We start from the raw sequence: 16,394 nt of genomic DNA, 5'->3' as shown, positions 1-16,394 counted from the left end.
TACATTTGCATTCAGTTACTGTACTTTACCCAGGAAAGGCAATCTAAAGACAAACTTTGTTGCTTCATTTTAAAAATCCCTTATGTTTGGTGCTGATTTGTACATAGTAAACAAGTAGTCATACCTGTGAGGGTATAGATGATGAGGCAGATGATCATAGTGATCACAGAGATAAAAGCCCAGTGAGTAAGACGCTGGTTCTCCATGCTGCTGTAAATGGCAATGGACGCCTCGTGACACTATAACAGAATGGAAAATGTATGTTTCTGATTCAAGTTTACCATTTATATTCAGTTGCAACAGGTAAACAGATGAAGAATGTTTTAAGGAAAGCTGACAGTGTCAATACTGCATATTTAAATGGAATCAAAACATGTGTATTAAACTATCTACTAATTGTGATATTTGTTAAAAATGCTCAGTGTGTACCACTTCTATAGAAAGTACATTGCCCACATCATCCTGGGATCTCTAAAAGTGCAAATCTGCAACAACCATTGATTTTTACAAAATACACCGCATCCGGACAGTATTGACACGCAACGTTTCATTTTTTCAACATTTTGTTATGTCGTTATGAAGCATGGTGGGGGCAGCATCATGCTGTGGGGATGTTTTAGCAGCAGGAACTGGTAGACTAGTCAGGATAGAGAGAAAGATGAGTGCAGCATTGTACAGAGACATCCTGGTTGAAAACCAAAGCTTCCCATCTAACCTGATGGCGCTTGAGAGATGCTGCTAATAGTAACGTGCAAAACTGCCCAACGATAGGTGTGCAAAGCTTATGGCATTATATTCAAAAAGACTTGAGGCTGTAATTGCTGCCAAAGGTGCATCAACAAAGTGTTGAGCAAAGGCTGTGAATGCTTATGTACATGTGTTTTTTTCTTTAAAAAAATGTTGCAATAAAAAAAAAAACTTTTTACATTGTCATTATGGGGTATTGTCTGTAGAATTTTAAAGACAAAAATGAAGGTATTACATTTTGGAATAGGGATCCAAAATGTGAAAAAAGTGAAGCGCTGTAAATACTTTCCGGAGGCACTGTACTTTACTGCTTGAATACATTTTATTTTTTTGCACAGACAATAATAGTATTGTTACACATTTACAGCATACTGTCTACCACAGAACGCATGACATTTCAGTGTAGTACAAAAAAGTACAAGGCTAATGTCTTTAGCGCATCTCGGTTCCATAAAGGCATAGAACGATCCAGTGGTAAAAGACCCAGCCTGGCTTTAGACTAAAGTAAAGTAAGGATCCAACCTTTTTATTTGTGATCCCAGCCAGTGTGGCAATCTCAGGTTGATTTTAAATGAAGGATTTGTTCTCCAAGCAAGACACCAGTTTCACCATCACATTGGCCAAGATACAGGCTCTTGTCCCCACTTGATCCTAGCTGCCATCAACCTGGTTTGAATCTCATCCCACATCTTCAGGCTTTGGCCCCCACCAATCGACAGGATCTCATCAGCTCACCTTTCAGCTATTTGCACTGCAATCACTCAGCCTGAGGGGGTGAGTCTGTGTGTGTGTTTGTGTGAAATGATATGCATCAATCCTTTTGCATGCTCCATTCCTGTTATTACAAAACCCAAAGCCAGTGAAGCTGGTACGTTGTGTAAATCGTAAATAAAAACAGAATACAATGATTTGCAAATCCTTTTCAACCTATATTCAATTGAATAGACTGCAAAGACAAGATACTTAACATTCGAACTGGTAAACTTTGTTATTTTTTGCAAATATTAGCTAATTTGGAATTTGATGCCTGCAACATGTTTCAAAAAAGGTGAACAGGCTAATTAGGAACAGGTGGGTGCCATGATTGGGTATAAAAGCAGCTTCCATGAAATGCTCAGTCATTTACAAACAAGGATGAGGCGAGGGTCACCACTTTGTGAACAAATGCGTGAGCAAATTGTCTAGCAGTTTAAGAACAACGTTTCTCAACCAGCTATTGCAAGGGATTTAGGGATTTCACCATCTACAGTCCGTAATATAATCAAAAGGTTCAAAGAATCTGGAGAAATCACGGCAAGGCCGAAAACCAATATTGAATGCCCGTGACCTTCGATCCCTCAGGCGGTACTGCATCAAAAACCGACATCAGTGTGTAAAGGATATCACCACATGGGCTCAGGAACACTTCAGAAAACCACTGTTAGTAACTACAGTTTGTCGCTACATCTGTAAGTGCAAGTTAAAACTCTACTATGCAAAGCCAAAGCCATTTATCAACAACACCCAGAAACGCTTTGCTGGGCCTGAGCTCATCTAAGATGGACTGATGCAAAGTGAAAAAGTGTTCTGTGGTCTGACGAGTCCACATTTCAAATTGTTTTTGGAAATTGTGGACGTCGTGTTCTCCGGACCAAAGAGGAAAAGAACCATTCGGATTGTTATAGGCGCAAAGTTCAAAAACCAGCATCTGTGAAGGCATGGGAGTGTATTAGTGCCCAAGGCATGGGTAACTTACACATCTGTGAAGGCACCATTAATGCTGAAAGGTACATACAGGTTTTGGAGCAACATATAATGCCATCCAAGCAACTGCTTATTTCAGCAAGACAATGCCAAGCCACATTCCGCACGTGTTACAACAGCGTGGCTTCGTAGTAAAAGAGTGTGGGTACTAGACTGGCCTGCCTGTAGTCAGGACCTGCCTCCCATTCAAAATGTGTGGCGCATTATGAAGCGTAAAGTACCACAACGGAGACCCCGGACTGTTGAAAAACTTAAGCCGTACATCAAGCAAGAATGGGAAAGAATTTCACCTGAAAAGCTTCAAAAATTGGTCTCCTCAGTTCCCAAATGTTTACTGAGTGTTGTTAAAAGGAAAGGCCATGTAACACAGTGGTAAAAATGCCCCAGTGCCAACTCATTTGCTATGTGTTGCTGCCATTAAATTCTAAGTTAATGGTTATTTGCAAAAAAAAAATTAGTGTCTCAGTTCGAACATTAAATATCTTGTCTTTGCAGTCTATTCAATTGAATATAAATTGACAAGTTTTTGCAAATCATTGTATTCTGTTTTTATTTACAATTACACAATGTGCCAACTTCACTGGTTTTGGGTTTTGTAGATCCTACCTGTATCTAACAAACGTTACCTTGGCAACTTGGGAAGTTACACATGAGCTACCTTGCTTTAGACTGATTCTACTTAACCTGCCTATTAGATTTGAAAAACTCTTTCTGTGGCGCTCAGATGCCCTAGACCAGGGGTGGGCAATTAATTTTTACCAGGGGCCGCATGAGCAACCCGAGCACTACTGGAGGGCCACATCGACAATATTTCAATTAAATTTTGCTCAATATTATTTTTGATGTATACCGTAAGATAAATAATAATAATAATAATAATAATAATAATAATAATTAATAATAATAATAATAATACTTTCATTTAACCTAACTTAACTTTATACCAAAAGCACTGCTTTGGAAATCATTTGTACCCCTTTCAGAGATCACATTTAGTTCCCCTTAAACATCCTCATGTTGCACAATGAAATGTAAGCATAGGAAGAAGTGTGCATTCCTGTAACTTTCTCTAGTAACAGCATTCCATGATTAATATCAATAAATTAACATTAATAATAATGACAGTAAAATAAGCACACGTATGACTGAGGAGTCATAGTGTAACTTTGTGTGGTGTTTGAGTTGTCCGACTTTTTGTGTGGCCACAAACGCACCGGTGGGTTAGTGGTATGCGTGTTGGTGACAGATGACAAGTTGGTTTTGGCCTGGTTTGTACCGCAGAAAATGACTAGTTTTTCGAGATAGAAGTGTTTTACTCATGTTTTTGGTGTGGTTATGGCCGAATATAAACAATTTTGCTCAATAAAGTGATCGATATAATTCCTGGCCTCCAAGCATCTCGATAGACGTTACAATAATTGAACAGTGTTGACGAACACCGTTAGGGCCGCTTGTTGTCACTGTCACTCAGAGTTGCACTGCAAAATTACACAGAATAAATGTGTTTATTTTGTTTAGAATTCAGATGGGATTTGATTTGGTGTGCGGCATATATTTGCTGTGCGCAGAGGACGCTTGAGCAGTGCGCAATTGCGCAGGCGCGCACCTTTGAGGGAACGTTGCTTGGCAGTCCATGTCTTGTTGAAAACACGGCATTCGTCATCAACTTTTCTCTTTTTAGCGTCTTGGGTGTAAACCGTGCATCACTTGTCGCTGTGCACCTTCACTCACAGGTTACACACGGACATACGCCCATAAATAACACTTTTCAAAATAAAAGCAGCACAGTTATATTGCGCGCACGACATAGATGTTTTTTCAACTTTATTTTGTAATTTGTGATTGTCGCTGTTCGCATTCACTCACAATCACGCACGCGCATACGTCCACACGGAAGTAATACAAATAACGCTTTTCAAAACAAAAGCAGCACCGTTGTATTGCACACTCAACATGGATACTTTTTTAAATTTATTTTGTAATTTATGATTGGCCTCACGCGGGCCGGACAGGGACGTACAAAGGGCCGGATGTGGCCCGCGGGCCGCAGAATGCCCAGGTCTGCCCTAGACCGTGCCATGAAGCTGACCTCAACTCAACACACACCCCTGAAATAGTTTAGAGTGTGACAGTTAGCATTCACCACCATATGTTTGATACGTTTTTTTTAAGAGAAATACCGAAAATAACCCCCAAGTTTACAATTTTCCCATTGCCTATTGTAATAATCCTTGATGATTTAGTTTTTTCCAGTTTTTTCCATGAGTGTAAAGCAGCTGAAATGGTCAAAAGGTGACTGAAGAGGTGACAAATGAGTGCATTAATGGTGACCCTAAAGAGATCTGCAGTTTAATCACAACAGAACAGCATGCATTCACTAAAATAACAGACAGAGTGTTTTATTATTTCCTTAGACTAACCTGAGCATGACACACTTGTTACCTGTCAAGATAGTGTTGTATTAACACATACATTTGAAATATTTTTCATCCACCCTGACTGTCCTGGTTGAGTTAGAGTCAGATTTCTGGGGGAAAAAATGGCAAATTTGTAGCAATAACGGAAACGTAATTGTTAACAATTGTTAGAGGCCAGTCACTCTGTGACCTGCTCGTATGTCGCGCCGCTAGAGGACACTTTCGCTTTTTGAAAGTGAATCAGTTAAAACTAAGCCATGAAATATGATTAACAAATATTGAAATGATCCAAAAAAATATGTATATGCAAATGCTCCACCCTGACAGATGCAATAGCCAATTTATAGATTACTGTCTTCTTATTAGGCCTAAACTTGCATTTAACCACACCTGGAATTAGGATTAGTAGCTAGACTAATAACAATAACCCTAATTACTAAATGTAATGAGTGCAATCAAAATAAGTTTGATGGGCTTTTTCCTGGCAGAGTTTGGTATTACAGTTGTTCCCTAAATTCAAGAGTGCCCCAACTTAAGTGTTTTGACATAAGAGCAGTCTCTCGGTTAATTGGTATGCTTTAAGTTACAAGCAAAATTTTAGTTACAAGCATCCCCAAATGTCACAACGACCCCATAAGATCCGTCCAATACATCCGGTCTTACACACTAGCATTAGCATATAACTAGAGATTGACATAACTTTGTTTTCCAACCATTGGAAGGAAGAAAGTGGATGTAAAGGATGGTGCTGAGAAGAAGAAGCAGATGGTGGCTCAGATTGTTGAGCAGCCATCCAGAAACTTGAGGGATCCTGGTACGAATCCAGCTTTCGTCAGCCGAGGAAATGCTGTTGTGTCCTTGGGCAAGACACTTCACCCACCCTACCTCCAGTGCAGTGCACATTGGTGTATAAATGTGAGTGAATGTTTGGTAGTGGAGGAGCAAATGGGCAGCCATGCTTCTGTCGGTCTATCTTACAGCAGCTGCGGCCACAATTGTAGCTTATCACGATCAATGTGTGACCGTGGAATGAATGAATGATGAGTTCTCAGTGTCACATGCTTTAGGTCACTAAAAAAAAACATTATAAATATCCTCCATTAGTATGAATGGTAAAATAATATCCAAACGACGGCCTTTTATCCATGAACACATGTCTGAAGGAGAAGCAGCTGGAAAAAGATGACATAGAAGTCCATTCTCCAAGGTAAATGCTGTACATTATTATAACATTACTGTGTAAAATACTGTACCATTTTTTTCTGACTATAAGTCGCAGTTTTTTCCATAGTTTGGCCAGGGGTGCGACTTATACTCAGGAGCGACTTATGTGTGAAATTATTAACACATTACCGTAAAATATCAAATAATATTATTTAGCTCATTCACGTAAGAGACCAGACGTATAAGATTTCATCGGATTTAGCGATTAGGAGTGATAGATTGTTTGGTAAACATATAGCATGTTCTATATGTTATAGTTATTTGAATGACTCTTACCATAATATGTTACGTTAACATACCAGGCACGTTCTCAGTTGGTTATTTATGCCTCATATAACGTACACTTATTCAGCCTGTTGTTCACTATTCTTTATTTATTTTAAATTGCTTTTCAAATGTCTATTCTCGGTGTTGGGTTTTATCAAATACATTTCCCCCAAAAATGCAACTTATACTCCAGTGCGACTTATGTTTTTTTCCTTCTTTATTATGCATTTTCGGCCGGTGCGACTTATACTCCGAAAAATACGGTAATTGTTAGTAGTGAATTCTATTGAATTGCTTTAATACAATATTTCTTATCTAAAAGTTTGTTTTCAAATCAAAAGGGCATATTACATGTTGAAATTGTGCTGTTCTGTGGGGCCCTAGCACCAATCAAACTGATTTAAATGAATTTCAGTGGGAGATTTGAGAGTGTGTTAAAAGCTCGGTCACAGAACCAATAAAGCTTGTAAATTGAGGTACTACTGTACTCACTCTTGTGTACAGCATGTAAAACAACATCAATATTTAAAAATAAATTCTGAGTAAGTGTGAATAAGCTGTTTCTGGGTTTCTTTGTTTTTGTTACCCTTTTTAGTTTCACATTTCTGTAAGGATTTTCTAACCTGTAGTTGAATCTCTTAAAAAATTGTATAAAAATATATTATTTAATGTCAAAAATAAATAAATACAAAAAATAGTGGTGTTAAATGAGGTGCAAGGAAGTAACGATTTTAAATACTTTCTAACTGCTGCCTCGCTCAAAAGGTTGAAAGTTTGGCAAAACATGCATAACTGCTGCTATTCAATGGGCTCTACAAAACATTAGGGATGGGTACCATTTACATTTAAACTGATAGTAGCACCAAATTGGTATAAAAAAAAAATGTGCCGGTGTTTAAACGGTGCCCCAACCAGTAATAAAAAATGGAAACCACAATACATTTTGTAAAAAAAAAAAAAAGTAATACATTAAAAAATAATAAATGAAATACACAAACAATTGTCAGAATTATTGTAGCAATAAAGAATATGACGGCCGTGCAAAAGAGGATTTATTTGTGTTGTAATGTTACTACACAGAATTACTTGGGTTTGTAACTGCAACCTCGATCACCGTGACCATCATCGGTGCACAATAGGAAGCGCTGTATTGTTGTTGTTTTGGCTACTGTCTAGTGCTGCAGCGTTAGCGGTGTTATGATGGCTGCTGCAGTTTACAGCATAAGACGTTACTTGCACAACATCACTGTCAAGCATTTCTTGCAGGTGGTTGAGTCTGCATTCATTTAGAACCAAAATGAGGCCTCAAACGCTACTTCTTTTATCGGGCGGCTTACTACCGTTTACTTTGGCACCGGTACCGTTATGGAACGCAGTCTTCGTGCCTATCCCTACAAAACACCTACTGTAACTTTTAGGGTCTTCAGCCAAATCACCAAAAAATAGGGTGCTATTCTTTCCACATGACTGTAAATATATTTGTTTGATTTTACTTACTTGGTAACCAAAGCAGATGGTTGGGATGACGCTGAACGTGGATGCCCAGGAGCTGATCCTGCACAGAATTAGGCAAGTTAGACTCATAACTTTCACATAATTTCCAATGTTATGGCGCTGACACACATTCCAGCTAATTCCTCTGTCAGCGCAACGAAACCTTCAGAGTCTTAACAGTGAAAGTGGTTCTGTCTGTCCTAGTGGCCTCGATTCAAAGTAGAGTTATGTGTAGGATTGATAACAGACACATTTCCTGTAAGCAAGCTCATAAGACTGCTATGACTGTCAAGTAGGTTTATAGCCCACAAGCTTGTCCCAGAAGACCAGACTTTAATTTTTGAGAAGATGGGGATACAATACCTTTGAGATGAATCTAATAAACAACTTGTTTCAGTCAAGGGGAGCCCAGTAAAAACAGCTTAAAGCTTATTCTAAAATTACAAAATAATTAATGCTTTCATTTGTTGTATAAGAGTGACAAGGCTTGAAGCAACTAAATATAAACTTTTAAATGAATTATTGAACATATCAAACATTCACTCCAATTAGATTTTTTAAAAGATCACCCTGTACTGTCATAACTGGTTAGGTTAGTCTAGTGTCAAACATCAAGCAGCCACTGTTCATATCACAAAATATATTTTTTTATTCAATTTGTGTGATACTTTTCACACAATGCATATGAATATACAAGTATATAACCACTCAAACCACTCACCTCGAGCCTAGATCATGTGTTGCATTTGTGATATAGTCTCAGGTTGCTAACTATCTAAATTGATCGGTTATGCAAGAGCAACACAAATGTGCATGGTTGTATCTACAGTACGTGTACATACCCGCTGCTGTAGAGAGGGGTTATGTGAAGCAGAACAGAATGCATCGTGTGGTACTTGATGATGATGGCTATGGTCAAGTAGGTCGCAGCCAGAGTGCCCAGTACACTGTGAGTGAAAATACACAAGGACAGCAAGTTCATAAAAACATAATTTAACAAGTAAAGAATGCAGCTCAACGGAACATGACCACAGAGTTTGCTGGCTTAAAGAGGGTCATGTCTGCAAAACAAATTATAGAATGTACATTATGATGGCCAATACATATATATATATATATATATATATATATATATATATATATATATATATATATATATATATACATACATACATACATACATACATACATACATACATAGCCTGCTTGGCACTCAGCATCAAGGGTTGGAGTTGGGGGTTAAATCACCAAAATGATTCCCGGGCGCGGCGCCGCTGCTGCCCACTGCTCCCCAAGGGGATGGGTCAAATGCAGTGGACAAATTTCACCACATCTAGTGTGTGTGACAATCATTGGTACTTTAATCTTTAATTAATCTTAATATATATCTGTGTTTATGCATCAAAACATAAAATTTAATTTAAAAAACTCAATATGATAGTTTACATGTTTTTTTGCCAAGTGTAAAGTGCAACAGTAACAGTTTGAATAATTATTTTATTTTCAGTAAATTAAAGTTCATATATCGCCTGATCTGCAATCATATCCGTTTACGTATTTCACTGGGAAGGCGAAATGTTCTTAAAGAGGAGAATTTCACAACAAAAGAAAGTTTTCAATCGCTGGTGCTATTGTTAGCTGATTGGATTTGTTTATTGAGCGAAGCAGTCACACATCCTGTCCCTCATTCAATGTGTGCATGTCGTAACTCCGGACGACGATGTATCCTACTTAAAGTCCCAACTAAAAAATCTGATTTTGAATATACTGTATGTATGTACTGCACACCGCATTTTACAGCTTGGGTCTCTGTGGCATTAAAGGCCTACTGAAATGAAATTGTTTTATTTAAACGGGAATAGCAGATCCATTCTATGTGTCATACTTGATCATTTTGCGATATTGCCATATTTTTGCTGAAAGGATTTAGTAGAGAACATCGACGATAAAGTTGCAACTTTTGGTCGCTGATAAAAAAAGCCTTGCCTGTACCGGAAGTAGCTCCTCACATTTCCCCATTGTGCTCTAGCTGCATTGTTTTCAATGCAGCTAGAGCGATTCGGACCGAGAAAGCGACGATTACCCCATTAATTTGAGCGAGGATGAAAGATTCGTGGATGAGGAACGTTAGAGTGAAGGACTAGAATGCAGTGCAAGACATATCTTTTTTCGCTCTGACCGTAACTTAGGTACAAGCTGGCTCATTGGATTCCACACTCTCTCCTTTTTCTATTGTGGATCACGGATTTGTATTTTCAACCACCTCGGATACTATATCCTCTTGAAAATGAGAGTCGAGAACGCGAAATGGACATTCACAGTGACTTTTATCTCCACGACAATACATCGGCGAAACACTTTAGCTACGGAGCTAACGTGATAGCATCGTGCTTAACTGCATATAGAAACAAAAGAAATAAACCCCTGACTGGAAGGATAGATAGAAAATCAACAATACTATTAAACCATGGACTTGTAACTACACGGTTAATGCTTTCCAGCCTGGCGAAGGTTAACAATGCTGTTGCTAACGACACCATTGAAGCTAACTTAGCAACCGGACCTCACAGAGCTATGCTAAAAACATTAGCTATCCACCTACGCCAGCCAGCCCTCATCTGCTCATCAACACCCGTGGTCACCTAAGTTCCAGCGGTTCGACGGTGCGACGAAGGACTTCACCCGATCACAGATGCGGTCGGCGGCCGGGAGACGGAGGAAGTTAAGGTGAGTTCGGCGGCTAGCGCGTCTTCTATCCATCTCAAAGTCCTCCTGGTTGTGTTGCTGTAGTCCGCCGCTAATACACCGATCCCACCTACAACTTTCTTCTTTGCGGTCTTCATTGTTCATTAAACAAATTGCAAAAGATTCACCAACACAGATGTCCAGAATACTGTGGAATTTTGAGATGAAAACAGAGTTTTTTGTATAGGATTCAATGTGTCCGCTACTTCCGTTTCAACGATTGACGTCACGCGCATACGTCATCATACATAAACATTTTCAACCGGAAGTTTAGCGGGAAATTTAAAATTGCACTTTATAATTTAAAATTGCACTTTATAAGTTAACCCGGCCGTATTGGCATGTGTTGCAATGTTAAGATTTCATCATTGATATATAAACTATCAGACTGCGTGGCCGGTCGTAGTGGGTTTCAGTAGGCCTTTAAGGGATCATAACAACACTCTCTGTTGATGTGTCATCCTCCATGAACCAGGAAGTACCCTGCTGTAACATACAGTACATATGTACTACATAACTGTTATTTTTATCAATGTTGTTAACAGTTACACATTTTTAACAGAATCTTTTATTTTAGATTGTTTGTTATGCACACTTGCATTGCAAATTGCATTAAAGTAGAGTTTACAAAACCCTCCTGTTCTGCTCTTAGTAAAATAATAAAATATTATAACGCAAGGCAAACTGCCTGCAGACATCAAAACCAACCAAATGAGTAAATAGTGTTGTATTGGTTAATTTAATATGTTTAACTGCTAAGGTTTCATGGTTTGTACCCCTATGTCGATTTTTTTTACAGTAAGAACAGAAGAGCTTATTTTTAGACCATGTCTCACAATACTATTGCTGTAATGTTTTTGCTTTAGGACTCTAGAATCTGAACAAGGGTGTGAGCTGACCAAGTTTTTCAGGCAAAGTGCAACGGTGACCCCTATAGGAACATCTTCTAAATGTACCCCTTATATTGCACAACCTAAAATACTTTTATGTTTAAGGAACATGAATAGTTTTGACTAAAGTAATGTGTGTAGTAATGGTGTAATACAGTAATTCAATGTACCAATTTCTGATTGTTTAAGAATGTATCCATTATGTGGGAAATTGGGAAAGTCTGCTGTGTGTGCAGCTAAATGTTCACACTTAAACAGAAAGAAAGACTTCAAATTTAAATTATATATTATTCTGAATATTACATTAGCAAATACACATGACAAGACAGCCAGGTTGAAAGCATATGGAGTGGAGAACCATAGGCTATCTAAATAACTGTATCAACGCTACCCTGGCTATTAAGGCCTGATCTAACTACAATCATTGCACTTGAATTTGTTTACATGTTGTTTTCATTTATGCATTTGAGTGTGGGGTGGTTTAGCTGGGAGAGTCTGGCTCTGATGCCTTATTTTCTCTTAGAAGTCTTTTTTTTTTTTACTTAGGGGAGTAGGATTCGACAGAAAACACCACTGAAACATACATTATACGTATATTTGTGGTGGAGAAGAACTGGAAGGCAGACCTGATGTATTTTTGAATGCTGATCTCTTTTGGGGTGGAAATGGGCAGGATGAGGAAGGCACACAGCAGCACCAGGGCAAAGCGTTGGTCCGTGTAGAAGTGATAGGGCCTCTCGGTGTCTGGCAAACCAGTTATTAACTCATAGAGGGAGTCACACACTAATAGACAACACAAGAAACAAACAAGAACATTTGAAAATAAGGTCAAATGAGAATAAAACATGAGACAAAACATGAGATGGAAATTCATAATTAAAAGTAAGTTACCCGTTTTGATTTTTAGGGTAACAATGGTACACTAGTTTGTAATAAGAAGAATATGTCATTAACACGGTAAGCCCAGGCTTTTTAATGCTTTAAGTTATTAGTGGACCAGCCTGGACTCCTCTCAGGTTTGTTAGTTATTGTTCAAATGTGTGAACTGTAAGGCTGCAGCTAACGATTATTTTTCTATCGATTAATCTATAGATTTTTATTTTTTTTCGATTAATCGGTTAATCTATAGATTTTTTTTTATTTTTTTTTTTCGATTAATCTATAGATTATTTTTCCTTTTACCGATTATTTTTTTTATTCAAAATGAAGATGAAAAAATAAATGTAGGCCCGTTTTTTCCAAAAGGCATGGCTTTTATTTACAAAAAAAAAGAAGTATGGCCACTCAGTCAACATTGACAACAACATGACTAAATATTCTGTAACTATGTAAACATTTAAAACTTTTAACATTTAACAAAATTAAAAGTAGCTTATTTGCTTTTTAATGTGCAAATATAAAAGTAAACTACCAGTGCAAATCTTAATATTCTGCAATAGTATAAGCATTTCAAAAGTAAAAGTATTGCTTACTTTGCTTTAAAATGTGCAAAAATAAAGATAAACATCCAATACAAAAAAGTGCAAAACGAAATATTCTGTAACAACAGTGTAAACATTTCAACAAAAGTGAAAGTATTGCTTATTTGCTAAAATGTGCAAAAATAAAGATAAACATCCAATACAAAAAAGTGCCAATCTAAATATTCTGGAGCACTGTAAACATTAAGTATTGCTTTTAAAATGTGCAAAAAAAACATCCAGTCCAACACAGTATACAATAACCAATTCTACTCATTCCAGTGAGTGACTAACAGTTGTAATGAAGAAAGGTTAGCATGTGTACATGCTCTGGTTCTTTTCATGTTTACAATATTCCCAGCAGCTGAAAATAGGCGCTCAGAAGGGGTCGATGTGGCTGGAACTGAGAGGTAATTAGCCTTCACCTCAAACCAGGACTGCGAGTGAGCTGAGCTGCAGTTTAAGTTTCTAGAAGGTCAACGGGCTCATAGTGATGTTACTAGTAGTTGACTGGGAGGTGTTTATTATCATTTGGGGAGAGTCCGCTGCCTGATGCTCACCTGCTAAACACCTATCTGCTCCACGCTGAAGCGCTGACTACATGCGCTCTGAATGCGCACTGCTGATTGGCTGACAATGCTTTGTGTGTAACCAATCAGATGGTTGTGTGGGTGGGACAATGCTGCGTGCTGAGACAGAGGCAGTAGGAGCAAAGCAGCTTGTTAAGACTTTAGCTTTAGCTTAGAAACTCGTTCGGTACACCCCCGTACCGAACCGAAAGCCCCGTACCGAAACGGTTCAATATAAAACACGTACCGTTACACCCCTAGCGGATACAAATGATACATTCATATTTTTGTGTAATGATGACAACGTATGCTCGCGCGGACGATTCGACTAGTTGATGGTTTTCTTTTCAAATGTTCGTTCATAGCCGTTGTGCTGCTATGATAGGCCATTTCCGCTCGACACAGTGTGCATACAACAACATTATTAGGCCGTTTATTGAAATACTCCCACACTTTTGACCACTTTTGGCATGCTTTTTCCCCCTCGCTCGCACCGCTCGCATCGTCTGCTTTGCGCTTCGCCATGACGGTTGTGTGACGTAAATATGCGACGCGTCAACGCACAAAAACGGCGTCGACGTATTTACGTAACCGATGACGTCGATGACGTCGACTACGTCGACGCGTCGTTTCAGCCTTAGTGAACTGTGCAGCTTCTCACGCCAAGCAACTTCTAGTAGGTGTTTTATGTACTCTACTGTACATCTGACACAAGATTCACTGGTATATTTACATAATACAAGTATTAATATGTTTCTTACATACAAAAATCCCTTAATAAGTATATATAAACTGGTGCTATCTAACAACTGATTTTTAAAATCAGATTAATCACTTAGAATAGTGATTATTTGTGATTAATTGCAATAAATTACATGTATATTTTAACTTATATGTTATTTGAACTTTTAAAAAGACCACTATATTTTGACACAAATGCAATGTTATTGTCAGAATGGCATACATGAATATTTATTAAATGTTTTAACTTGAATTATTTGCTCAAAATTTGGTAACAGTTGTACTATCTAAAGTCTCATTGGGGTGTCACACTTTCGCCTTTTTCCTCTCGTCCACCATCGATCCACTGATTTTGAAGGCGACTCCTCGATATACAGTATATAACCATCAAAATTATTGTCAACTCTGGAACCCTTTACCAGCAAGTTTGACAAGTGCAGAGGATTTTTGCTGCGATGTAAACTTGTGTTAGAACAGAGACCCCAATACGTTTTTAATTATCGAGGCAAGATAAGTTACGTAATTGATTTGTAACTAGAATGAGCAAAAGCATAGGCAGAAGCTTGGTTTCCTTCCCAAGATAAACAACCCCATTACCTTCGCTGAGTTTTCCTAAAAGGTGAAAACAGTTCTATCATTCTACTCACACTTCTCCAGCACTGGAATGAGGATGCTCTCCCTCCAGTATTCATCAATGGCCGAACAGATACCCTAAATAATCAGTTGGTGGCCAGAGAAAAACCTGCCATCTTCAACATCCCGGTAACTATCAGCATCCATATCAATAAACAGCGCCAAAGCGAAGCATCCCTAACACCTTCTCCCATCAGAACTTACTCCCCAGTCTTTAGTGAGAGCTACAATAGTACTCAGCAAGCGCTTAAACTCTTGCACCCATCAGTGAGGGTGGGGACCAAGACCCTACTAACCGTCTGTCTCTACTGGCTCAGCTCAGGCTTTAACAGTCAATCCCAGGTCTTCCTCAACTGGGCACAGTTCTCCAGGGTTGACTGTCAATCCTGGGGGACTTCATTGAAGTGCAAAATAAGTCAGTCGTATTTTTTTCCTATGTGAACTTGTGTTGATTAGCTGAGTAACTGTTTGTTTTGTAAAAACAACGTGGCTGTAAGGAACTCGCATGGCTGCTGTTTTAGTAACCCCAAGATGCAGGAACCAGCAGACGGAGAGAAGGTATGAGTTTTAATTTACTCAAAACAGAAATGAAGCAGTCTTGCATGTAAACGTTCCACAACATAAAGTGATCTTGGAGCACTGGAGCACTAAGGAGTGCTCGAGACAAGCATAAATAGAACATATGCTGATTGGCAGCAGGTGTGGACCACCTGCCAATCAACAGCAGGTGAGTGAACAAACAGTGCTCAGCGGAACAAGCAGGAAGTGGAAACCAAAATAAGAGCACTGATGGGAAGTAAATACAAAACAAACAGAAATTAAGTGACAGATCGTCACAGAGGCTCCTCATTTATGTGTCATTTTTTTTCTTCTCATTTAAAAAAAAAATAAGACAACCAGTTTGGCAGCCACTCTCTCCCCGAGCTTGGCAATGTGTTCCACAGTACAGGGTAAGAGAGAAACAGTATATTGAATCTCCCTTATGTCTTGCATGTTTGGAAATTTACAAGATAGAATCTTTTGAATGTATCAGTCCTGGTAGACTTCAGAGCTGAGGGTAACTTTATTGATGCCGATCTGGAAGCCAGACTGGGAATACTGCTCAAAACACTATAGATCAGCATCGTTACAAAGACACCGGATAGTCTGATCATCGTCAAAGCCCAGACCCAGATCATAACACTTGTACTTCATGGAAACCATCAGGATAAGCTATATCTCATGGTGTTGCAAAACCCCCTCTATTCTTTAGTTCTTGGTTTTCCGAAGCTGAGAAACAATCCTCAAATCAACTAGACAACAGGGGGAATACTCAACTGGAGCAACTTCTGCCTCTCACATTGCCTGAAATCAGCTGTTCCTCCTACCTTTGAATGATAATCGTCATCCTTAAAACCGCAGCAGACTTGTCCCAGGTTACTACCCCCGATTACTTTAATTTGAAGGAAGTCTAGCAAGACTAAA

At 38.6% G+C, this 16,394-nt stretch overlaps 1 protein-coding gene across 6 annotated transcripts in view; it reads right to left on the bottom strand.

The window, feature by feature from the left end:
* slc38a8a (solute carrier family 38 member 8a) overlaps positions 1-16,394 on the bottom strand; it is a 43,905-nt gene that overhangs the window by 14,424 nt on the left and 13,087 nt on the right. For all 6 annotated transcript variants that reach the window (XM_062035452.1, XM_062035454.1, XM_062035450.1 and 3 more), the window contains exons 3-6: positions 12,154-12,310; positions 8,735-8,839; positions 7,896-7,953; positions 125-239 (exon numbers count right to left, since the gene is read on the bottom strand). In XM_062035452.1, the coding sequence (XP_061891436.1) occupies positions 125-239; positions 7,896-7,953; positions 8,735-8,839; positions 12,154-12,310 (435 nt within the window). The remainder of the gene's footprint in view (positions 1-124; positions 240-7,895; positions 7,954-8,734; positions 8,840-12,153; positions 12,311-16,394) is intronic.

Source organism: Entelurus aequoreus, linkage group LG24 (assembly GCF_033978785.1).
Source record: "Entelurus aequoreus isolate RoL-2023_Sb linkage group LG24, RoL_Eaeq_v1.1, whole genome shotgun sequence".
NCBI lineage: Eukaryota > Metazoa > Chordata > Actinopteri > Syngnathiformes > Syngnathidae > Entelurus > Entelurus aequoreus.
Note: the sequence above shows the minus strand (reverse complement) of the source record. Positions and strands in the feature narration are given on the sequence as shown.